The sequence below is a fragment of the Pistacia vera genome, unplaced genomic scaffold (genome assembly GCF_008641045.1).
Source record: "Pistacia vera cultivar Batoury unplaced genomic scaffold, PisVer_v2 Contig139, whole genome shotgun sequence".
Lineage (NCBI taxonomy): Eukaryota > Viridiplantae > Streptophyta > Magnoliopsida > Sapindales > Anacardiaceae > Pistacia > Pistacia vera.
Window position 1 is genome coordinate 406,680 of NW_022195455.1, and position 26,306 is coordinate 432,985.

The 26,306-nt window shown below is 37.8% G+C and overlaps 1 protein-coding gene across 2 annotated transcripts; it reads left to right on the top strand.

Moving 5' to 3' along the window:
• Nucleotides 1-6,327: 6,327 nt before the first annotated feature.
• On the top strand, nucleotides 6,328-8,448 carry LOC116122968 (UDP-glycosyltransferase 74E2-like). 2 transcript variants are annotated; one of them, XM_031408769.1, is made up of 2 exons: nucleotides 6,328-7,184; nucleotides 7,641-8,448. In XM_031408769.1, exons 1-2 carry the CDS (start codon nucleotides 6,507-6,509, stop codon nucleotides 8,385-8,387), a joined length of 1,425 nt encoding a protein of 474 aa, XP_031264629.1. In that variant the 5' UTR covers nucleotides 6,328-6,506; the 3' UTR covers nucleotides 8,388-8,448. The 2 variants fall into 2 exon arrangements, with proteins under 2 accessions (XP_031264629.1, XP_031264630.1); XM_031408770.1 differs by having other exon boundaries at nucleotides 7,665-8,447.
• The last annotated feature ends 17,858 nt before the right edge of the window (nucleotides 8,449-26,306 follow it).

Sequence of the window (26,306 nt, forward strand, 5' to 3'; positions counted from 1 at the left end):
ATGTTAATGCTATGAAACAAAAGTTATACATTCGACATTATATATTATACATTATATATGGTATACATTTGACATTATACATTATACATTATATATGGTATACATTTGACATTATAATATTATATACCTATAATAATTTTAATATTTGAAAGTCAATTATACATTATACAATGACATATTATAATTGTGTAAGTATTTTATGAAACTATATACAAATATGTAGTAAATAAAACTAGATTAAATATAATAAATCATTATAAATATTTGTAATATATATATATTATACATAATATGTTAATGCTATGAAATAAAAGTTATACATTCGACATTATATATTATACATTATCTATGGTATACATTTGACATGATCTATTATACATTATATGTGGTATACATTTGACATTATACATTATACATTGTCTATTAGTATGACGGTTTTTATATTTAATATGTACATTATAGATTTAATTTCTTTTTTGATGATATGGTCTTTACGTTGAATATGTATATTATATATTTAATTTTATTTTTGGTTGGTATATATAATTTGGAGAAAAGGATAATAAAACTAAGGATATAAAAATACAAAAAACCCCCAAACGGGGAATTCAGGGAATGGGGGCTTTTTTCAGGGATTCCCCGAACGAGCTTCGGGCCGGGATCGGGGAATCCCCTTGGGCTTTTGGGCTGGGGCTGGAGACAGGGGTCCTCGGCCCCGTCTCGGCCCGTACCCATCCCTAAACCAAGTGTGGGAGTATTAGGACCTAACTGGGAAGGTTCATACCACATCACCAAAGTGATACAACTAGGAATGTATCATCTCCAGAGGGCTTAACGGTTCCAAAGTACCGCGAGCTTGAAATGTCGAACATCTTCGTCCCTATTATCAGTAATTCTGGGCTTGCTCTCAGTTTTCCATCTCTTCTACTTGTAAAGTTTTCCTTGTAACCTTTATGAATAAGATCATTCTTCTTCACCTTGAATAAATGCCTTACATTATCTTGTTCGTTGTAATATTTTTACAAGTTTCTTGATGAGATGTAATATTAATTTTGTAAAGCAGTCGAAATTGTAAAAGTCTAAAGAAAACTCTTTTCATTTATGATTGACAAAAGTACAGTAGACAGCCAAAAAGAAAAGAGTCAAAAAAGCAGAAAAAGAAAACGATCACTGGCCTCCACCTCCAGGATCTTCGGGCACGACCTTGTCGTCCCTTGGTTGGTCGCTGGCTGTCAGGTCAATCGTTGGATCCTCAGGAACATATTACTCTGGTTGATCATCATTCGGATGGGGCTCTTGTTCCCCAGCCTCGTCGTCAGCTTGGGTCATGGAAGCAAGGATGTCTTGATAATCAGGTGGGAAGTCGAAGAGATCCATTCCCGGGTTCCTTGGTTGCAAGGTACAAATAGCCTGAATGGCCTAGTCAGCGGCTTTCCTTTCAAGCTCAAGGCTCTGCCGCTTTATCTAGTCAGTCAATGAAGTGACCCACCCTCGGGAAAGCTCGAGGTCCATTTCCAATGCTTGCTTCTGCTTCTCGGAGTTCTTCCAAAATCGAGCTCTTTCTTCCTCTGCCTTCGTGAGACACTCTAAGCTCGCCTTTAGCTCCTTCTCTGTCTTGCCATCCACTTTGGTGAGTTTGGCTACTGTTCTCTGGAACTGTTTGACCTTTTCACCTCTCCTTTCGAGCTCAGCCTTCTGGAAATCCACGGTGCTAAGGGCAGAGTTTTTCTTTGCCAGGTACTGATTCGCTTTGAGATTGAACAACTTTGCTTTTGCAGCCTACTCTTCGAGGTCCTTCTTCAGTTTGACATTCTCCTCTTCCAGGTCGTGGATCCCTCCGGCATAGTCTAGGTTGATCTTCTGTTGGGCCATGTGCAAAGTGAGCAGGGTCTGCAAAAGAAAGGGTATTTTTTCAGAAATTAACTCCCATTTTTTCAAAAATTATTAAGGCTAAGTTTGAAGTCCTCGATGAGGACGAATCACCCTACCTGGCTTTGTAGCTGAAGAGCAGTGGTCATGAAGTTCGTGGGCTGGGAAGCCATGAGCTCCTCAAAGGTCGAAGTCAGTTGGCACTCCAATGGGTGTACACCACCGACTGCAAGTTCTCTAGGAGTTGCCCATGGAATCCAACACTAGCGTACCTACCTCTGCAAGAATTGACAACTCATCGACCCGCTGCTTGCTCGCTCTCCTGCAGTAACCATAGTTTCCCCCTCTCTTCGGCCCGAGCTCTCGGGGATCATTGAGACGCCCGACACGTGCCTCGAGCGAAAAGCCTGATAAGGCTGTGAACTCCTGGGCTGCACCCCAGCGCCCTCTGACTCAGACTTCGATTCCTTGGCCTGTAGCTATTTTCTTTTCTTAGTTTTTTGGCCCGTGGTTTTCTGCTTGGGGGCCCAAGCAGCCGTAGACCAAGGAGCTTCCTCATGTCGCTCTGGCGGTGTTTTCCCTTCAGGGCCAATTTGTATCCCTCCTGTGGGGATATCACCAGGGATCGCTCCTCGATTGGCTTAGTCGGAGCAACCCAGGAAAACACAAACTTTCTCGGCACCTTGGGCGGCATGATCGCTGTGCACCATAGAAATATGTTAGGAAGACAGGTCATTGCAGGCAACAAAAAAGCATTCTAAGTATAAGGATTCTCATGGTCTGACTCTAAGGATGCTTCCGGATTAAAAAAGCTGTACTTCCTCAAGTTGGCAGTGGTCACAAAGAGTCTCGCATTGCGACAATGGTTGGGAAGACGGTCAAACACAACGATTTGATTGTAATCTATTAGATTTCCCAACCTGGTCGTCTTATTTCCTACGAAGAGACAAAAAGTTTCGTTAGACACAAAAACCGAAGGTGGAGCAGTTCGCAAATGGAAAGGAAAAACCTACTTGGCTCTCTAAACTGGTAGACGCCATCGTATTCAAAAAAGAAAAACTTAGTTTCATAAGCCCTGACATTGCTGGGGTAATCAAATATTCCTCCCTCGATCGTAGATCGCTTCGAGAGGTAGAAAAAATCTTTGTCTTTGCTCTTCTTCAGATAGTAAGAGCACGCGAACTCTAGTGCCATTAGCTCGCCAAGGCCGTTCTCGCCACATGCGATATACATAGCAATAGCTATCATATACGCATTGGGCGTTAATTGCATTAGTGCGACCTCGAAGTGGTTAAGGATCGACCTAATGAAAGGATGAAAAGGTATCAGCGCACCACACTTAAAGATCGTCTTCGAGATCGCTACCTTTCCCTCTGGGGGCAGATAAAAATTCACGCTAAGCGCGTATTGGTCACTGTCTTTTGTATCTCCTCTCGGGTGATCACTGACAAGGTCTCTGGCACCGAACCCACTTGGGCGGCTGGTGCATGCGAGCTCGTGCCCTCGGCTGCCCTGGTCGCTGAGGCGTCCATTGTTCCTAAGGTCTGAAAAAGGGGCGACATAAAAAAAATAAAAATAAAAATATAATAAAAGAAAGAAAAAAGGCTTAGTCCTCGTATGATGTTCCAAACGGTGAAGTGGAAGGACAAAGAAAACCCTAATGCATCCTTCCAAAACCCTAGAAAAACCCTCAAAAACCTTTTGGGGGTGAACCCCAACGATCTGTGCCCTGAACTTCTCATCTTTAAAAAAAACTAAACCCCTCCGCTCACCACTATCCTAGGATACGCACTGCAAAATCTCACCGAATGGCCCGTGCCAGCCATTACCAAGAAAGTCGAACATAACATCGAATAATGGAAGAAAGCGAGGGAAAAACTCTTTTTACCTCTTGGCGGTGTGGGAAGAGTTTTCTGTTGTAATGGACGGTGCACATCAACAGAAGAAGGCGGGATGACTTTTACTAGAGTTTCGTTTTTCTTTCTGAGAATGTGAGTTCTGTGGCCAATATGAAGCAAATTCGGGTTTTATAGGGGAAATGTAATGGTTGGTTTCCTGGGCAAGCGACGTTTGGGTGGGACACGTTTCTCGCCATTGATTACGACCACATGTTGATAATCTGTGAAAAGAGTAACCCCCATGCTTTGTAAACACCAATCGATGTTTCCCTCCATTGGAATAACCAAACGATGGCACACTTACCCTCCTCCACATTAAATGCGCCCCTATCCGTATTTAATGCCTTGAAGGAGAATGTTGTTTAAGCATGACTCGCATTAAATGCACATGGTTGGCACTTATCACGTAATGGACAAGCCTGTCAGAATAAAGGATATTTTATTGGTTAGGTGAACTGTTACGAGCAACGGATAACATTTGAAGAGGTTGTTCGAATTTACACTCTTTGTCGCATGTCAATTTCAAAGCAATGCAACTCCTCGCCTTTGATAAGAGATGTGATGAGACTTTTTCAGGTCGTGAGTTAGGGTCGAGACTCAGGGCTGTTGATATGACACTGATTACAATCTGAATCAAGTCGTTGAACTTGTCATAAAAAACCACATTACGTCGCTAATATAGTTCTCAAGGATCCATATAGCTTGATTGGTTCGATCAAGCATCATCCGAGACAAACCAGGTCGCGGTCTAATCATGAAGTTCTCAAGGTTCAATCCTTAAATCTTGAAAACTGGGGGGCTTCTGTTATGCCCAAAAACCAGGGCTGATGTAAGCATGCATCAGTAGAAACCAATCAGAATTTAAGGAGGTTTTCTGCCGTCTAGATGCAGCCACGTTCCGCAAGGACGAGAGGGGTAAGGCCATTGTCAATAAGGCAGGTGAACGCTAGGCCTATGAGTGGCTGGGAATTGTCCACCTGCTGAAGCCATACACGATTTAAGGATATCTCTCGTGTAGACAACCAATGGGAAGCGGGTTAGAAATTGTACCACACCTGCCCGCATGCAGAATCATGATTACTAGCTTGAATCTCCAACTACAAATAGAGGACTCTCCTCTATTTTACAGGATTGACTCATCCACCACTTAAAACATATACGCTCTCTTCCTCTCTCTCTACACTTATTTATCTTCTCTATTGTAATTCAGCTCGCCGAGTGCGACCTGATTGTAATCAATCATTAATATAACCACAGTGGATATAGGATTTGCCTTAGCGCATCCGAACCACTTTAAAAATTTCTACCCGCTCCATATCTCCTTTTTGCACTTTCATATCACTTGTGATTTCTAAGTCCGCTCAGCACTTCACACGTGCGAATAGTTAATGTCAAAATCAAGCATCAACACTCTTTATAGACCAAATCAAGTTTGTTTCATTTAGGAATCGGGAACATCATTATCAATAATAACCATTAATTTGTGAATCTAATCCAACTTAAATCTTGCCACAAATACCATGAGCTAAAACTAGTTCATAAATTTACGAATATAATCCATTATCAATAACCATTAATTGAGTTTAAAGATTAACTGCCAATTGATATAAGATACTATAAAGACTACGATCTTGATCATCTATTTTAATCAAAGAGGTTCAAATCAACATGGATATAATTTTTAAATCAAATAATACATATAACAACTAAGTCACAGACAATTTATGCTGCTCTAATCAGTCAAGAGTGGTTGCACTTAATTAATTAAAAAATTCCACTAGCAAAAATAATTAATTAAGAATAAGCTAAGATTGTAGAATCATTCTGACATAAATTTGTTAATTCACCTAAAAGTTTAAATTAATAACTGAGGGTTTAAAATTTTATATTCAAGTCTAGTAAATCCTTCACATGAAATTTGGATTTTTTACTTTTTTATCATATGAAATATAAACAAAGATTTCAACTTGTAATATGTTTGGAGGCTTTCCTTTGCATAGAAGTTCTTGTTTTTGTTGCACAGTTTTTGTTTTACAGGATTTTTGTTGGCTGCATGTGACCTGCTGCTTTTTGTTTTGCTGCTCTTTTTTTTTTTTTTTTTTTTGGGTGGGGGTAATCGGAGTGTCTAAATAAGCTTACGTACATCTCAACTAATCTCCGAGATTCATTGAATACTCTACAAGCCTAACGGATCAAGTAAGTCACTATGTTGTTGTGATAAATAACCCTATAATTTAAACCTAAGAACTCAAGGAAGAGAGTAAACCTCATTACTGTCAGACCAACCCCTTTGAGTTTTTTGTTAGTCTTTTTGCTTTGTGGATAGCTTGTTGTTTTAGGTAGGATTGTTTTTCCAAGCAGCTTTTTTTGTCTTTTTGGTGTTGAGTTCGCTAGAGTCTCTCCTTCTTAGTGTACATTCTTTATTCTTTATAAAATATATTCTGATATCATATTAAATTATTATCTCAATTAAGAGCTTAATAGGCGGCTACGTTGACCAGATTTTCATTCAACATTCGGTATTCTCTTATCTTCTAGAAGCACGTGAAGCCTCCTTTGGAATTTTGCTTTGATCAATTACCATCATGAAGGGCAAGCAAACCACCTTTCAACACATCATTTTGGCATTACCTCTTCTTTGTTTTTTTAGTTCATAAGAACAAATCTTATCGCTTTTGTGCTGTAGTGGACCAAGCAAGAAGAAAGAGAGATCATCAAAGAGGAAAGAAAACAAAATTAATGGAGATTTCAGAGCAAAACGTGAAGAGTAAAGCTCATATTTTGTGTTATAGTTTTGCTGTTCAAGGTCACTTGAACCCTATTCTTCAATTTTGCAAACGTTTGGCCTCAAAAGGCCTCAAGGTGACTCTAGTCTCCACCATTTCAGCCAGCAGTAAGCTCATCAAAACTCAATCCTGCAGCCCCGTCGATGTTGAACTCCTCGATGTCGACCTCAGGGACATTCCTAAAACTTCCAAAGAGTGTGAAAGAGATGAAACTCAAGATTATTTCGAGCATTACAAGACTGTTGTTGCACCGAGTCTCGCTGCGTTCATCGAGAATCAAATGAGTTCTAACTACCCGCCTAAATTTCTCGTTTATGACTCGATTATACCGTGGGCACTAGACATCACGAAGAGATTCGGTATCGATGGAGCTCCATTTTTCACTCAATCTTGGTCTTGTAATACCATGTATTATCAGTTTTATCGAGAGAAAAGCAAAGTTAATGCTTTTGAAGATCAAGCTATGGTGTTGCTGCCTTCTTTGCCACCGCTCAAGATCAATGAGCTACCATCGTTTCTTAATGGAAGTGGCACTTACCCGTCTTTGATAGACCTGTGCCTCAATCAATTCTCCAATATTGAAGAAGTAAACTGGCTATTCTTTAGTAGTTTTGATAAGCTGGAAGAGGAGGTAAATATGGGATCAGTGTTCGTATATGAATCTTTCATTTTTATTTTCACAAAATAGAGCATTTATAAGAGCTAAGAGAGAATATTTCTCTTATAAAATTCATTTTTTTTCTTTTATCTTCTCCCTCCACTTTCACAAAACAAAAACTTCATTTTCAAATCAAGATTATATCACAAAATTGCATATGTAAATCAACCCTACCATATCAGAGACAAGTTCTTCGAGACGAATAAAATAAGTGTTAATTTGAAAGAATTTTATAAGTTATGCAAATATTATAATTCTATATTTTTCTCTTCTTTTTATATTTTTTATTAGAGGCTGTATTTGTCCCACATCACTAATTCAGTATCTTGTTATGGTGTATATATGTGATTGAGCTCTTTTTGCCCTGGAGCTCGTTTATATATCATAAAGTTTGAATTCTCCCTAACCCCATTTATCATTTTTAAATAGTTTGGATTGGCTAACTTTCTACAGCCAATCACCTGGATGGCAACTCAACTTCCAGTCAAGGCAATCGGACCAACCATACCATCAAAATACTTAGACAATCGGTTGAAGAACGACAAAGATTATGGCCTCAACCTCTTCAAACCAAACACCGAAACCTACCTGAAATGGCTTGACTCAAAGCAACCAGCCTCAGTCATTTACGTTTCATTCGGAAGCCTGGCAGCCCTTGAAAAAAGCCAAATGGAAGAAATCGCATGGGGACTAAAGAACAGCAACATCTTCTTCCTGTGGGTAGTCAGGGAATCCGAATCTGATAAGCTTCCGAAAAATTTCTCGGAGGAAACATCCGAGAAGGGTTTGGTGGTGAGCTGGTGCTCTCAGCTAGAAGTTCTAGCTCACGAGTCAGTGGGGTGTTTCATGACACATTGCGGGTGGAACTCGACGCTTGAGGCGGTAAGCGTGGGGGTGCCGATGGTGGCAATGCCGCAATGGACGGATCAGCCAACGAACGCCAAGTTTATTGAGGATGTGTGGGGGGTTGGGATGAGGGCGAGGGAGAATGGAGAAGGGATTGTGAAAAGAGAGGAGATTGCGGTTTGCATAAGGGAAGTCATGGAAGGAGAAAGAGGGAAGGAGATTAAGAGGAATTCAAAGAAATGGAAGGATTTGGCGAAAGAGGCAGTTGATGAAGGTGGAAGTACTGATAAGAACATACAAGAGTTTGTTGCAAAACTTTTATATATGTAGTGAGATTTTATTTCTCAAGGTGTGTGAAATCTATACTAGCATGGGTACTGACTTACCATTATGAATTGGTACCGCAAACCAATTAAAATTTGACATATGTCTTTTAAATTTTATTATTATTATCATTGTGATTGTTGTTGTTGTTGTTATTATTATTATTTTGATAACTATGTGTCCCCTCCATTAATCCCCATCCTTGGGATTCATTGCACACTCTACAAACCGAATGAGTCAAGTATGTAAGACACAAATGTGAATTGACATATGTCTTTTAAATTTTATTATTATTATTATTTTGATAACTACGGTACTGTCCTCTCAACCAATCTCTGCCGGGGTATATTAAACACTCTACAAACTCAATGGATCAGGTAAGACACAAATGTAGTAAGTAGCGACTTTGTGGGACTCGACACAAGGTCATACAGGAGTAATCCACCGAGATGGCTAAAGTCTTGCCGTCTTACCAGAAGACTAGTGGTTAAATTTATTTAACTAAATTTAGTTAGAAAAAAGGTTGAAGGTATGTAAGTTTTTTTATTATTTTCCATTAAAATTAATAACAAATCACTATTAAATATATGTTAATTGAACAATTTGTAGTTTGGATCCTCCTATTAAAGAGTTAAAAAAATTGTACCCTATGGCTCGTTTGGATCCGGTTTAAATTTTTTAACAAGGGTAATATTTGTTTAATTTAGTTGATTACCGTGGTTGGCATTTTTGTAAAAAAAAATTATGGGAAAAAAAGATGACAAACAGTGCTCAAAGGGGGGTAAATTGCTGGGAATATTTGTACCTCATGGGGGGCTGTTATTAAAACGTTACCGAGTAATCATAATTTCTGTCTAATCTTGCCCCTAAACAGTATATTATGTAGACGAAAATATCCTTGGCTTGGTTAATAATTACAAAACACCCAATTTGTAAAATGACAAAAACACCCCTACCACCACAGTGCCAGATTCCGGCAACCACAGTCGAAATCTGGTCTGAATCTACTGTTACGACTCAGCGTGTCAAATATGGCTGTTTATTCACCGATCTAGCCTTTTTCGGCCGTCATTAATGGTCAATGACGACTAACTTTTTGGCTGTATCTGATGGCCAGATCTAGCCTTTTCCGGCCAGATCCACCATAGATCTGGCCGTTGTGACAGGTTCCAGCCACCACTGACGGTGGTTGCCAGAATCTGACAACTATGGGTGGGTGAGGTTGTTTTGGTTAATTTTTAAACTTTTCTTTTCTAGGGGTGTTTAATTAAGTTAATAAACTTAAGGAGTCTAAAAGTAATTAAAAAAATAGAATAGTATTTCCCAAAATAATTAAACAAAAAAGTAATAATTAAACAAATAAGTATTTTGGGAATAGGATAAAGAATAAGGTTTCAAATAATAAAACAAACAAGCCCTTAATTATTTATATCTAATAATCATCTAAAGGGCATTTTAGTAAAAGGTATTTTAGGACATCTGTTATTACTATCAACCAAACACATTAATTATTAATACATCACAATTGAACCAAGCATAATAATAATTTAAACCCGGTAATCTACAAGGTAATATTTCTTTTCGGTAATCTTATTACTAAGATAAAAAAACATTATATGATCCAAACGCCCCCTATCTGATAATATCTTATAAGAATTTATTATAATAGCATGATAATTAATTATAGCATCGTAATAAGAGTAAATGACATGTTCCCACTCAAGGTTTATTGAAATGGCAAGTTCCCCTGGTTTCATTTATTCCAGATTCCCACCCTTAATTAAACACCGTTAGTGACTACTCAACTAAGGGTGGGAATCTAGAAAACTGACTTGGGCCTTTTATCGAGCAGTAGCGGGCGCAACTTTGAGCTTCAATTTCTGGCAAACGGGAAGTCAGAAACGGCCAAAGAACATATTCACACAAACTAAAACACAAGGAGATTCTATTGGTGTAGTTCAATGATGACGGTTGCTCTCTGATTGAACAGAAAATGATCAAGAAGATACCCAAAAGTGCAACGTGGCAAGTGTGGGAGTGGCCAGAAAAGTGAGTGATGATGGCAAGTGAGGGTATGGGTTTTGTAGAGGAGGTTCTGGGGAGTCCAACAGTGGTCTTAGAAATTATTTTGGAGTTTGGCATAGGTCAAAAAATGCCAAAAAAACTAGCGGCTTGGGCGATGCTAATGTGAGTCGGTTCTTGCTAACATGAGCCCACTTAGCCAAAGGAGCACAGGGCACATTAGTGTGCTAACTTGAGCCTCACTATATTTGAAAGTTAAAATTTAAGGGTGGAAATCTGAAATTTATGAAACCAAGGGTAGGAACTACCATTTCACTAAACCTTGGGTGGGAACATGTAGTTCACTCTCGTAATAACAATTTGAATGGTATTTTTAAAAATTTGAAAATGAGAGCTAACTAATATGTTTGTAATCGTCAATTATAAGGCTTTAGGTCTTATGGATTTGGTGCTGACTAACATTATAAGTACTAGTGTGACTTTTGGACCATGCTATATAATGGGGGCAATGGTCCCTCAATCAATAATTTATTCTTTATCTTATTAATGTATGATTGTCATGTGACATGCTTTTAAGTAATGTCAAGTCCATAACCCAATCTCACAACCTTCTCTCATAACCCCCGACGTGGCAGCTCGTCATTAGTCAGCTCGCAAAATGGGTCCTGTCTACTTGTATGGGTCTTGCCTATCCATTTGTGAGCTAACCAATGACGAGTTGTCACGTCAGAGGTTGTGAGATTAGGTTGCGGACCTAACATTATTACATGCTTTTTTGGGGTATTACATCATTTCTTTCATTAGTTCTTAAGAGAAATTACATTGATAACCTTAGATTACTAATCAACTGTTAAGATTAATTATTTTAGAATTAGGATAATTATGTTATGTCTTTTATTATTATCTTTTATAATTATGTTAAGTCTTTTATAATTATGATATAATATCTTATTAGATTTGAATTAGGCAATTAGAGTCCTTTTGGGAGTCATTTGGAGTCAAGTGTGAGGCTATGTAATAGCCTAAATCTAGATTGTGGTTATCAATGACAAATTTTATCAATTAATCTCTCTATCTCTTGTTCTTGGAGGTCTCTGTTCCTAATATAAACAGATCATATCCCAAACCCTATCATTGGTGCTCTCGTTCCCTAGTTATGGCTAAAGGCACTCGCTTGCGTCTTTTAGATGAGCAGCTTGCTAAAATTACGGCCCTACAATCTACCTAGGCAGAGACTTTCACTTCTTTAATAGAGAAATTGGAAGTTTTGGCAAGTGGTTTTCAAGATGCAGATTTCAGCTCTAAACAACAAGTTCGATCAAACCTGCCAGCAAAACCAACATTTTGGTGAATCATCTTCAGATTTGACTGGGCGACGTGGATCGACTTTCGAGAGTTTTTTTTCCCAAGTCTTTCTGTTTAGAAGTCCCTTGTTTTTTATGGCACAAATCCCCGTGGCTGGAGGTTTAAAGCCAAGCAATTCTTTGATTACCATAATATCCTTATCGAGCAACAATTGAAGATCTCTTCCTTCCACATGAATGGGCCAGCTCTCTCCATGTATCATTGGATGCATTCCAATAGGCAGATTTGTTCCTAACATTCTTTCTTACAAGATTTAGATATTCGTTTTGGGCCTTCAAAATTTGTGGATTACCAAGGGCAGTTGGCGAAAGTTACTCAAGCAGGTTCTGTAGTCGCTTATCAAACAGAATTTGAGGAACTCTCTAATCAAGTTTTTGGCCTTTCAGGTACGTCGCTTCTAAGTTGCTTTGTATTAGGGCTCAAACCAGAAATTCAAACGGAGGTGCAATCCTTCTGGCCTCACACCCTCAACCATGCCATGAGTCTTGCTCGCTTTCAGGAGGACAAGCTGTAAGATCTACAACTATACTTGCAATTTGCCTGCCCCCAATCTTGCGATCCTATAAATCAACTCCTAATGTTCCTTCAGCACATCAAGCCCTTTTGTCGACTCCAAACCAATCAGATTCCTTGCCTGTTAAGTGACTCACGGCAGCACAGATGCAAGAACAGCGCAACAAAGGTTTGTGCTATAATTGCGATGAGCGCTTTCAACCTGAGCATCGCTATAGGGCCAAGTTCTTTCTCTTGCTCATGTAGGAGGAGGATGATGAGCACAAGGATGAACCGGGATAACTGCTATTGATGGTGTTGTACCTTGCAACCTTGAGGACAAGGTTGAGCCGAAGGGGAAGGCAATGTAAGGATTATTTTAGAATTAGGATAATTATGTTAAGTCTTTTATTATTATCTTTTATAATTATGTTAAGCCTTTTATAATTATCTTTTATAATTATGCTATTATCTTATTAAGATAGAATTATGATTATCTTATTATTCTTTTATAATTATGATAAAATATCTTATTAGATCTGAATTAGGCAATTAGAGTCCTTTTGGGAGTCATTTGGAGTCAAGTGTAAGGCTATCTAATAGCCTAAATCTAGATTGTGGTTATCAATGAAGAATTTTGTCAATTAATCTCTCTATCTCTTGTTCTTGGAGGTCTTTGTTCCTCATATAAACAGATTCTATTCCAAACCCTATCATCAACTCTCCAAAGACTTCACAAAAAAGACAATGACACCCCCAAAACTCTAATGCTTTTACATCTTTCAACGGTGTTCAAAGTATATGGGAGTTCCATGATAGTGAAAGTTGGGGGGTGTGATGTGAATGTAATTCCTACAAAAGTAAGCTTATAAAAAGCTAGCTCTATGAGTTTGGGCTCAAGACTAGTGAAGAAAATAGAGGTTGGAGCTATCTTTCAACAGTGTTTATTGAAGATGTATGTGTTGCAGGTTGGAGCTAGGGTCAGAGAGGAAATTAAGCTCTGTGAAGTCATGAAGCTGTTGAATGTATTCAGCAAATTAGGAAAAACAAAAGCTCCATGTGACTTTCTGTATAGGTTGAGGCATTCCGAGAAATAAAGTTGGGATTTCTCGCACCCTAAAGGGGAATCATATCGCTAGGCCAAATGACCTCAATAAAATATGTTATGCTGTCATAATTATTTGATCAAATCTGGCTATATGGACTATATACAAGAAACTACTTCTTTAACTTTCAGAAATAATTATCTTATCTTCCACCTGTGCTTCAGCATAGGGTGCTTTTTATCAATGACCAACATCCGGTGTAACTATTAGTCAATGAATATATTTATATATCAAAATCATGCTCCTTATAATTCACCAAGATATATATTCGATAGGGGTAGGCAGGTCTAGGTGCCCATCCAAATTCAAAGGAGCCGGAAACGGTTGGTTCCATGGATTTGGAATTGGAACCAGAATCGGCTGGTTCTGGTTCTGGTTCTGGTTTTGGTTCCTAGAAGCTAGGAATTGGAACCTAAAACATAAGTTCCGGTGCCTGGTACCCAGGTTAATTTTAATTACCCCCGTATTTTAAAAAAATGACAAATAAACCCTCTAAAAATGACAAATATACCCCAATAATTTACAAAAATGATAATTCAATCACGATCCTACTTGGGTGCTCGGATCTCGATTCTAGTTCTGGTTCTCGGTTCCTGTAAGGGTGGAATTGGAACTGATCGGTTCCTGATTCTAGAACCTACCCTATGAGGGTCGATTCCAGGTAGGAACCGAAACCAAAACCCAAGGTGCCCATTGGTTTCGGTTCTGGCTGGTTCTTTTGCACACCCCTAATATTGGATATCACTTAATGTCCATTATGTCACACATTAAAACGTTGTTATGTCTTGATTAATGTAGAAAAATCAAACACGTCTTCATTCTGGGTCCTTTTCTCTTCTTTCACTTTCCTCTTTGTTCTCTTAAAAAGGTTAACACAACATGAATAAATTAATTGAGCTTTTGAATTAGCTCTAGAGTCTTATTTGCTTGGTTTAAAATTAGGTAGTTGAATTCTTACTTTTCGGAAAATATAAATTAAGATTGCTGATAACTAAGTGTGGAACATCTGTCAAAACTTGAGGTAAACAATATTGGTTTTTCTTCCTTTGTACATAAGCAATGATGTTAGAATTTTATATTTTACCATAGGATCAATTGTTCTACCCCAGATAGGCCTTCAATATTGCGATTAAATTAACTTAATATCACTGCTTGATGAAACATATATGCACATATATTATGAGCTGATGTAACTAAAGATGTGGTGACTGGTAAGATTTTTCCTCTTCTACCTTGTTTTCATCTCAATAGAACTAATTAATATTATCTCTTCATTTGCTTTTCTAATGAAAACTTGAACGAAAATGAAAGATCTTTTTGTCCTTTTTAATCAAAATAAGATTCTTGTATCACATAACAATCGTATATAAAGTAAGCATTATAATCTACTCATTTATCTTCTCTAAATAAAATTTTCAAATAACATGTTTTATTTATTTATGTTTTAAAAAATGAAACGGAATTTTTGAAGTGGGAAATTCACAAAAGAAATAATTTCAAAAAAAAATTTGCACCAAGAGACTAAAAAAAATTACCTTCTAGTGGATTTTTCACATCAAAAGACCTTATTCGGATTCTAAAAGATTCAGTTGATTTTTTTTATCTAAAAATTTAAATATTAATATTAATAGTTTTTTATACATTTGTTTACATAAGCAATGAGGACAAGACGTTTGTTTCTTACCGGAGGGAACTCTAGTGGTTATTACTATTCAGTTGTTGCCAAGACAACCAACCGTCAATTTGTTTTTTGTTTCTTCACTGTAGTCACTTAATATTGCGACTCATGAATATATTATTTGGACTGTGGATAAAACCAATTTGGTTTTTTTTTTTTTTTTTTGGAATTAGAATTTGGGGCAATGTCATTATGATTATATTATATACTATCTCCTTAATTATGTGCTTGTGTGTTGTGGTAACGCTAAGTGGTGCTTTTGCTTAATTATCTTATCTTATTTTCCACTAGTGCTTTTGCACAGTGGTGCTTTTTACCAATGACTAGGGGTGGGCAGATACCGAGATCCGCCCAAATCCTATGGAACTGAATCGGTTGGTTCCGATTCCTAAAAGCTTGAAATTAGAACCTGAAACAGGTTCTAGTTTCGGGTACCCGAGAAAATTATATTATCCCCTACTATTAACAAAAATGATAAATACACCCCCAAAAAATTATAAAAATTATAGTTCACTCTCAGTTCCTACCTAGGTACTCGGGTTTTAGTTCTGGTTCTGGTACCGTTCCTGCAGTGATGGAACCAAAGCCGAAACTAAAGCCGCACAATACCGGTTCTGATTTTCTAGAATCGGAACCGACCCTATGATGGTCGATTCCGAATAGGAACCGGAACTAGAACCTCGAGTACCGGCCAGTTCTGGTTCTACCCTGTATTTTTTTGCCCACCCCTATGAATGACCAACATGCAATGCAATTACCAGTCAATGAATATATTTATATATCAAAATCATGCTCCTTATAATTTACCAAGATATATATTGGATAGGGATGGGCAAGTCCGGGTACCCACCCAAATTCAAAGGAACCAGAAAATGAATCAGAACCGATCGATTCTGGTTTCTAGAAGCCAGGAACTAGCACTTGAAACATAGGTTATGATTCCGGTTTCGAGTACCTAGGTTAATTTTAATTACCCCCAAATTTTAAAAATAATGACAAATAAACCCTCTAAAAATTATAGTACACCCTAATAGTTTACAAAAATTACAATTCAATCCTGATTTCTAGCCGAGTACTTGCATCTCGGTTCTGGTTCCTGGTTTCTACAATTTAAGGGCTATATTATGGTTACATATTAGAATATGAAGGTATACTTGAAGACGATGAAGTAAGTCTAGCTTAAGGGAGAATATTAGTATTATAACTACGTAGGACTTCATTGTGAATTCATAGAAGTTAGTCTGGGATATTTTTGTAAAAGCTCAGCTCATGTTTGGGTTATACAAGATATGTAAAACATAGTGTTTTGGTAATGCTCTAAATATAAAGAGCATCACCTAACTACTTCTAACTACTTTCTGTTAATAAGAAAATTTTTCAAATCAACTTTTCGTTACATTCTCTCTTTCTTTCGTCTTCTTCTAAATTGTTCTATTTGATTCTTCTCAAAGTTCTTCATGGTATCAGAGCTTTAGACACACGTCAAAAAGCTGATCCTAAGGATAACTCTTGAATCTATTACAGCGTGAAAATGGACTCTGAACAAGTCACTACTGGTAATGCGCAAAGTCTGACAGTTCAGCCATCTCTACCAACAATCAGTGTAAAGCTACTTGAGAGAAACTACAATTTCTGGAAATCTCAAATTCTACCGGCACTAACAGCTCATGATCTAGATGGATTTATTGCAGGTACTAATCCTTGTCCTCCTATGTTTCTATTGGAAAGTTTAGACGATGATGAGAAGCTGATGAAAAAACCAAATCCTAAGTATTTTACATGGAAGAAAACAGATCAATTTCTTGTGAGCTGGTTACTTTCATCAATTTCAGAATTGATGTTTAGGCATGTCTCTAAATGCACTAATGCATATGAAATATGGAATACACTAGAGCTTCACTTTAAGTCTTTTTCGAAGGCTAGAATCTTGCATCTTAGGAATATGTTGAATACAACTAAGAAAGAGTCTCAAAGTATCAATGAGTGTATCCTAAGAATGAAAGAATTAGGTGATGAACTCAATGCTAGTGGTGTACATATTGCTGATGAGGAACTGTTGATGTATATTTTGGATGGCTTGGGAGCTGACTATGATACGGTGGTAGCCAATCTTACATCGAATATTAGTCGAACCTCATTCCAAGAAGCTCCGTTTTTGCTACATAAACACGAAATGAGGCTGGAAAAATAGAACAGCGCCTTGATGAACTTTCATGAATCCATGTCTTCTGCATTAATGGCTGCCAAAATCAATAATGCAGAGATAATTACTGCTCAGAATGTGTCTGGAATGCCAGTACAATAATCCACTAATGTAGTGAATCCATTGACGTCTAGTTATCAAAATGCTGGTGGTGTAACTCATCCAACTCAACAGACTCAAAATGTGCTCTTTGGAGCTTCAGGAACTCCTCATTATGGAGGAGGACCTATGTATATGGGACAACCAGGAGCTTTAAGGACTGATCTTAATCGTCCTCCTTATACTAAATACTCACAATCTTATGTTGGTAATTTTGTACCTTTTAATAAAGGAAGAGGAAGAGGTCGAGGCTATCCAAAGCCAAGACTGATGTGTCAAGTTTGCAAAAAAACAGGTCATTCAGCCTTTCACTGTTATCATAGGTTCGACTATGACCAATTATAATGTTCCTGGACAACCTTCAATAAACTTCAATATTTCTGGACAGCCTCCATCATATAATACATCGAAATCAATGCAGAATGCATATTCAGTGACACCTCATACTAATGCATATCCTGTGAATGAGTTTCCTCAAGCTCTGGTCGATGGAATGAATGCATCAACTCAGTACTCTCATGATCACATTGGGAACCTTCATGATTACTCAGCCTATGGAACACCACCAATGCATCAGTTACCTAATCGGTGTCCCTCTGGCTTCTCTTCAGACAATCAAGGACCAGTCCAGTATCAGCAGAACTCTTCCACTGCTCCTCCTCATACTAATATTCATACATCAGCATATCCATCTGGTCACATGTTAGCTACTCCTCAGATTGTCAAAGACCAGGCTTGGTGTATGGATTCAGACGCCTCCAATCACATGATTTCTGATACGAATAATATGGCAGTAAAATCAGGATATCCAGGCAACTGTAAAGTCCAAGTTGGTAGTGGAGAGGCCTTAACAATTACTCATACAGGTATGTTAATGTTACCATCTTGTGATGCTCATAGGTTAATACATCTCAAGAATATATTGTGTGTGCCAAAAATTGCAAAAAATTTGCTAAGTATTTTCAAAATTACCAAAGACAATAATGTTTTAGTTGAATTTTATGCTGATCATTGTTTGGTAAAGGATAGAAGCAGCAAGGCCATTTTACTGCAAGGGAAAGTCAAGGATGGCTTGTATCAATTGGCTCTTCCCACTGGTGCTGTTTCTGCTACTGCTGCTTCAGAGTGTTCAAATTCTCTTTCTCCTCAGCAAGTTTCTACTTCCAGCTCGTCCATAGAAGCATTTCAGAGTTCTTGTTTTCTTGCTTTGGCTCCTAATAATAGCAATAAAGCATCCACCTGTCAGATGCAATCTGCTCCTCAGAATTTACCCTTACTTTGGCATGCTAGGCTAGGACATCCTAGTCCTAAGTCTCTTCATTGTGTACTGCAAAAATTAAATGTAAAACTTTCTATGGATGTCAATAAGAATTCTGTTTGTGAAGCTTGTGCTTATGGAAAATTATCTCAATGTACCTTTCCTTCTTCCAACACAAAAGCAAAGGCACCTCTAGAATTAATACGTTCAGATCTTTAGGGACCAGTCCCTATTCTTTCTAATAAAGGGTACAGATATTACATCATCTTTGTAGATGCCTTCAGCCGATATACCTGGATTTACCCTCTAAAACTCAAGTCTGAAGCTTATGGTATTTTTGCGCAGTTCCATGTGTTTATAGAAAATCAGCTGGGTACCTGAATCAAGTGCCTACAAACTGATTGGGGGGGAGAATTTAGAGCATTCTCTAAATATCTATCACAACATGGGATCATGTTTAGGCACCCTTGTCCCTATTTACACTAACAAAATGGTAGGGTTGAAAGGAAACATAGATCCATCACTGAGTTTGGTTTATCCCTTCTAGCTCATGCTTCAATGCCCTTAAAATTCTGGTGGAAAGCCTTTCAAACAGGAACTTACTTACTGAATCATTTACCATCTATTGTGCTTGATTATAGTTCACCCTTCCAGGAATTATTCAAGAAAGAACCCCAGTATAATGAGCTTAAGGTGTTTGGATGCAGTTGCTTCCCTTATTTAAGACCTTACCAAAAACACAAGCTCTCATTTCATATTGAGAAATGTGTTTTTCTTGGTTATAGCCTGGCTCATAAAGGATACAGGTGTATGTCCTCTGCTGGAAGGATTTATACAGTTAAACAAGTCAAGTTTTGTGAAACTGAATTTCCCTTTAAAACAGGTTTTGTGCAATAGTCCTATAATAGTGATGCAACTGGTTGTAGTTCCTATAGTTCATCTGATGCTCAAGGGTCTTCTCCATGGCTAGTACCCCAACATTCTGTTGTTCTTGAGAAGGATCACTCCTTTACGCCAGAATACTCTAAGTCCACCTCTCACTTTTTGTCCAACTCACAGCAAGATCAGTTAGCTTCAAGTTTTAGTCATCCTTTTTCTAGCATAAACATTACTTCCTCTCATCATACAAATCACGATCAACGTCTTCAGTCAGGTTTTGAAGCTACAAACTCTTCAACCCAGCCTCGCACCTCTAATGTTCAACTAGAATTTGTCCTACCGTTAGCAACACCAACACAATTACAACCTCATCAATCTCCAACTCAAGCTCCTTTACATGTTCAGTCCCCTAAGTCTGCTAAACCCACTACCACTGGTGTTCAACTTGAATTTGTCTTACCCATAGCAGCCCCCACCCTACCTACAAAACCAGTCTCCTCTACTTCTCTTAATACTCATCACATGGTAACACGGTCCAAAGCTTGTTATTCACAGCCTACTTCCTCTGATCAGGTACCAATTCAAGCTTTACTATCTACACAAGTTATCCTTAAGGAACCTCCAACAGTTAAGGAAGCCTTAAATATCCCTGAATGGAAATCTGCTATGGAGGCAAAATATCAGGCTTTGTTAAACAATCATACTTGGGACTTGATATCGTATGAGTCAGGCATGCATCTAGTCGACAGCAAATGGGTATTCAAAACTAAACTCAATTCAGATGGGACCTTACAAAAGTACAAAGCCAGGCTTGTTGCCAAGGGGTTTCAACAAACCCCTGGCCTGGACTATTTTAACACTTTTTCTCCAGTTGTTAAAGCAGCAACTATTAGGATTATTCTCTCTTTGGCTGTGTACAATGCTTGGCAAGTTCAGCAACTTGACGTGAATAATGCCTTCTTAAATGGTGAACTCACAGAGACAGTATATATGCTGCCACCTGAGGGATTTGAACCTGCTTCTAGTACTCAGCAGGTCTACAGATTAAAAAAGGCATTATGTGGCCTTAAGCAGGCTCCACGCGCATGGTTCGATAAGCTTCAAAGTGCTCTCTTAGCTTGGGGTTTCCTTAATTCTACCTCTGATATTAGTCTCTTTCATTATTACAAAGGGTTTGATGTCATATATTTACTTGTTTATGTTGATGATCTCTTAGTAACAGGAACTAATGCTCAACTCATTGATCAAGTGATTTAGGATCTTAATAGTCAGTTTGCTTTGAAGGTTCTTGGTGAAGTGAGTTATTTTCTAGGCTTTGAAGTCTGTCGAAACAAGAATGGTTTGTTGCTCACTCAGTCCAAATATGCGCAGGAGTTACTAGCCAATGCAAACATGAAAGATTGCAATCCGTGTAATACTCCAATGGCAATAGGCACGAAGTTCATGACTGATGATGGTGAATGTTTTGATCAGCCTACCTTGTATCGTAGCATCATTGGAGGGTTTCAATACTTGACTCTCTCTAGACCTGATATAGCCTTTACCATGAACAAACTTAGTCAATTTCTTCAGCAACCTAAAACTTCACATTGGACAGCTTGTAAACGAGTTCTCAGATATATCAAGGGTACTATTCAGTATGGTCTTTTGTTTAAAAAAAAAAAAAAACATTTCCATTTAGAAGCATATGCGGATGCCGATTGGGCAAGTGATGTTAATGTTCAAAAGTCTACTAGCGGGTATGCTGTGTTCCTTGGAGAAAATTTGGTTCAATGGAGCTCTAAGAAGCAAAAGGTTGTCTCTCTCTCTTCCATCGAAGCTGAATATCGTTCCCTAAATCAGGCTGCTACTGAGGTAGTATGGATCCAACATCTTTTTAAAGAATTGGGCATTGCAATTAGACATATCCCTGTTGTTTGGTGTGATAACATGAGTGCAGGGGCTTTATCTTCTAACCCCGTATTTCATGCCCGAACCAAACATATCGAGATTGATGTACACTATGTAAGAGAGTTGGTTGCAACGAAACAATTGACTGTGCAGTATGTTTCCTCAGAATTTCAAAAAACCCACATCCTAACAAAAGCCTTATCAGGGAACAGATTTAGCCTGCTTAGGGAAAAACTGAATGTGATCTCTGCCTTACTAGAGTAAAAAGGACTACATACTGCTGAAGTTGAGTGTACTGGATGCATACTGCAAACTGTTGATGGTCTTCCTATTTTTTTATCGATACTCTGTTTTACAATACTGCACTATTCTGAAATATGCTGCAATCTTGTTCTATGAAGTAATACTCTGTTTTACAATACTGCATTAGTCTAAAATATGCTGTAGTATTGTTCTATGAAGCAATTGATCCTGACATGCTGCTGTTTTATTATGTGAAGTAACTATTTGCTGCAGTATTATTATAGTACACGTGAAGCTGAAAGGGTATTAATATAGAAAGGAGTAATGTTGAATCTGAACAACAAAGGAAGTTTTGTTTAAGGGGGAATATTAGAATATGAAGATATACTTGAAGACGATGAAGTAAGTCTAGCTTAAGGGAGAATATTAGTATTATAACTACGTAAGACTTCATTGTAAATTCATAGAAGTTAGTCTGGGATATTTTTGTAAAAGCTCAACTCATGTTTGGGTTATACAAGATCTGTAAAACGAAGTGTTTTGGTAATGCTCTAAATATAAAGAGCATCACCTAACTGCTTCTAACTACTTTCTGTTAATAAGAAAATTTTTCAGATCAACTTTTCGTTACATTCTCTCTTTCTTTCATCTTCTGCTAAATTGTTCTATTTGATTCTTCTCAAAGTTCTTCATTACATGCCCCAACTATTAGGTATAGCATTTTGGTCTTCGACTAATACAAAATATATAATAGGAACCCTTTAGGTTTTATCCAATAATAATAATAATAATAAATTATCAAAACTTTGGGCACACGTAAGAATCTGCAACCACTATCCAAAGTTCAAACTTGTGCTTTGACAAGCAGCTTATTTAATAATTTTGTTGAAAGAACTTTGACCATCAAGTAGCTTGCCCATCAAGTTTTTAAATAACATGTTTTATTTATTTATGTTTTAAAAAATGAAACGGGATCTTTGAAGTGAGAAATTTGCAAAAAGAAATAATTAAAAAAAACAAAAAATTTGCACCATCAAAATTGAGTCTATTCCCGATGGATTTGCAGTTGATTCAGGAGTTAACGTCAGAAGCTTCGATCAATACATCGAACGTTTCAAGGTTGTGTTTCCACAAAACTTAACGAAACTCATTAAAATCATGTAGTTTCTGGTTATCCTGTTAAGTCCATCGATTATTTTTGATGAAACTGGTGCCTACCCATCTCTACTAAATGTGGTCGTGAATCAATTATCAAATATCCATGAAGCAAGTTGGATCTTGTGTAACACTTTCCTAAAGCTAGAAGATGAGGTATGTTGAAATTATTCAAATGTAAAATCATTTATTTAAGAGCAAACGACATGTTCCCACCCAAAAATTAGCAAAATAGCAAGTTTCCACCCCTGGATTCATTTATTCCAGATTCCTACTCTTAACCGTTAGTGACTATGAAGTTGTGACACTACCTCCTCTGGCACATCACATGTTCAAGTTTATTCCCCAACCAGAAAACCAGAACTCCCCTCACTTGCACCATGCTTTCGTGTGTGCCCAGAGCTAACTAGCGCGCGTGACTAACTTGCAGCAGCAGAGGGAGGTCACGGCTGGCAAACAATGAGTGGAGAGGGGAGAGGGGGGGTGTCAAAGGAGGTTGGGTTTAGAAGGGGAGGATAGAGGTTCGAATGGTGAACGGTCAGCGACGACGCTAGCAGTGTAATGGGTTGGAAATCATGGGGGTTTTGAAATGATTATTCTAACCTTTAAACGTTATGTTTAAAACATTTCTCTTCAAGTAAAGGTGTGAATTTAGAATAAATGAAACCAAGAGTAAACACTTTCCATAATGCTAATCTTTGGGTGGGAACATGTCGTTTGCTCTTTATTTAATAATAAATACCCGACGCAATTTCCGTTGGGGTATGAAAATTTACTACCGATGCAATTATGTGTCGGTGCAATGGCAATGTGTTGAAGCTTTTTTTTTTTTTTTTTTTTTTTTTTTTTGGAGTGGCATTAAGGTGTTGATGTTATCGTTTTCTAATGATATTATTATGTGATATATATATATACACAAAGTTAAGGTCCTAATTTTATAATTAAATGTTATTATTTCAAATACAGAACTGGATGGCAAGTCGATGTCCAATTAAAACAATTGGACCAGCAATTCCATCAATTTACTTAGACAAGAGGTTGCCAAATGACAATGATTATGGTCTCAGCCTCTTCAAACCAAAGAGTGATACTTGCAAGACATGACTATATTCAAAGGAAATCAATTCAGTTGTTTATGTATCATTCGGAAGTTTGTTAGCCTTAGGAGAAGAGCAAATGGAGGAACTCGCATATGGCCTGAAGAGAAGCAACAACTTCTTCTTGTGGGTAGTGAGGGAATCCGAAACCGAAAAGTGTTAGTGTGATGGCTTGAAACATTGACGTTTTATGACTTAAATGAGATGACGTCGTTTTGAGCAGATCTGAAGAAGTAATCCTGAGCGTTGATGAAGAGAAGATCCAAAGGCTGGAAATTAACCCTTCGATCAACCATATAAAAGCTGAACTTTTTTGGCAGATTGTAATACAGTAATTTTCGAGTGAACTCTCTTTTTTTCTTTGATACAAAATCGAGTCTGTTAGGGTTTACGATTTTGGGTGCTTGAATCTTGTAACTTGGTGATTGAGTGACTAGTTCAGGTCATTCTGGGTGTATTTGTATACGCAATCAATAGGGATTCGAAGGGTAGAGTCTCTAGGGTGAGTTAAGGTTGGAGAAGAGATTGAAAGGGTTTTCATTACTGCGTGTAATCTGTACTATAATCTTGACAGTGTTTAGTGCAGCGAGCTTGTGTGTTTCTCAAGCTCAAAGTGGACATAGCTTGCTCAGGTTGAGCAAGTGAACCACGGTAAATTCTTGGTGTTCGTTTGTGTGCGTGGTTTGTGACTCTTGATTGTGTTGTTTGTGGTTGGTTGATTCTGTGCATGTGGTTATAACAGTGGTATCAGAGCATTAGGTTACAAGAAATTAGGGAGATATTGGGTTTCAATTACAATCTGAGATTTCTAGGGTTTTTTAGGGTAGTCGTTAAAATTGGGGCTTTCTCATTTTTATGGTTTAGAAATCAAATTGGGAACTAGAAGAGTGTTATTGTGAACAAATTAGTACATATCTCACTAAGAGTATAAACCTAGGGTATTCTCGTTTCTTGAAGTTCAAGAACAGAGTTTGAGTTCTTGGTCTTGCTATCTCACAAATCAATCAAACACTTCACCATGATAAATACCACCACCCAAATGGAAATCTCCCAATATGATCGGAAGATTGACTTCGGGAGTTGGAAGAAAAAGATGAAAGCGTTGCTTTCTCACAACAAGGTGGCCATCGCATTGGAAGGGGACTCAAAGAAGTGGCCAGAGGAGAAGCTGAAGAAGAAAGAGGAGATCAATGAAGAGGCATACAACCTGATAGTCATGAATCTATCCGACAGCGTCCTCAAGAAGGTAGACAGAATCGAATCACCGATTGAACTATAGGGTAAACTCAACACCTTGTATGCTTTGCAATCTGCCCCCAACTTAGCCTTTTTAAAAAGGGCTTTATTTTCGTATAAGATGGACAGTTCTAGGAGTATAGATGAAAACCTAGACGAATTTCTAAAAATGACCTTAATCCTGAAAGGGACAGACAAAGCATTAAGAGAAACTAGTCTAGCCATGATCCTATTAAACTCCCTGACAGATGAGTACCAAGTAGTCAAGAATGCCTTACAGTACTCTGGTACTGTACCAAACCTTGACCTAATAACAGCAGGACTAAGGGCCAGAGAACTAGAACTAAAGACCCAGAAATGAAATGGCATAAACATGTTTGTTAAGAGTAGAGTAAAGTCTAGTCAGACTGGGAAGGGAAATCAGACTCATCAGGGGGCTAGAAATAAGAAAAAAATGGAAGGGCAGTAATAAGAACAGAGTAGAACCTAGAAAATGCTTCTTTTGCAATAAAACTAAACACATTAAAAAGAATTGTTTTGAATGGATTAAGAAGCAAAAATAGGGGAATACAGAGAATAACTTATCCACTACTAAAAACCTGTTAGAGGAACTTGAAGTCCTTACTGTGTCAATGTTTGACACTGGTGAAGAGTGGGCGTTGGACTCAGGGTGTTCGTTTCACATGAGTCCTAAAAGAGACTGGTTCTAGGAGTTTGAAAACACTGATAATGAAATTGTCTACATGGGAAATAATAATGCATGTAGGGTAAGAGGGATAGGCACAATGACACTAAAGGTTAACACTAGGAAATTGGCAAAATTAACTAGGGTCAGGTATATCCCTGAACTTAAAAGAAACCTGATATCCCTAGGCACCATAGATGAATCAGGATGCTGTTATATAGTAGAAAATAGATGTTTGAACAGTTATAGAAATAACAACATAATACTGAAAGGAGAGAAGAGAAATGAGCTTTATATACTTTATGGGAACCATTCCCAAAACTGTTTTAATTCTGTGTTTGTATCTACTAACCTGTCTAATATAGAGAAATGACACCTTAGATTAGGCCACATGAGTCAAAGAGGAATGGACATCTTAAAGCATAAAGGATAGTTTGGTAAGGACAAGGTTTCATTTCTTGAATTCTGTAAGAATTGCATCTTAGGTAAACAACATAAGAACAGTTTCACTAAGGGA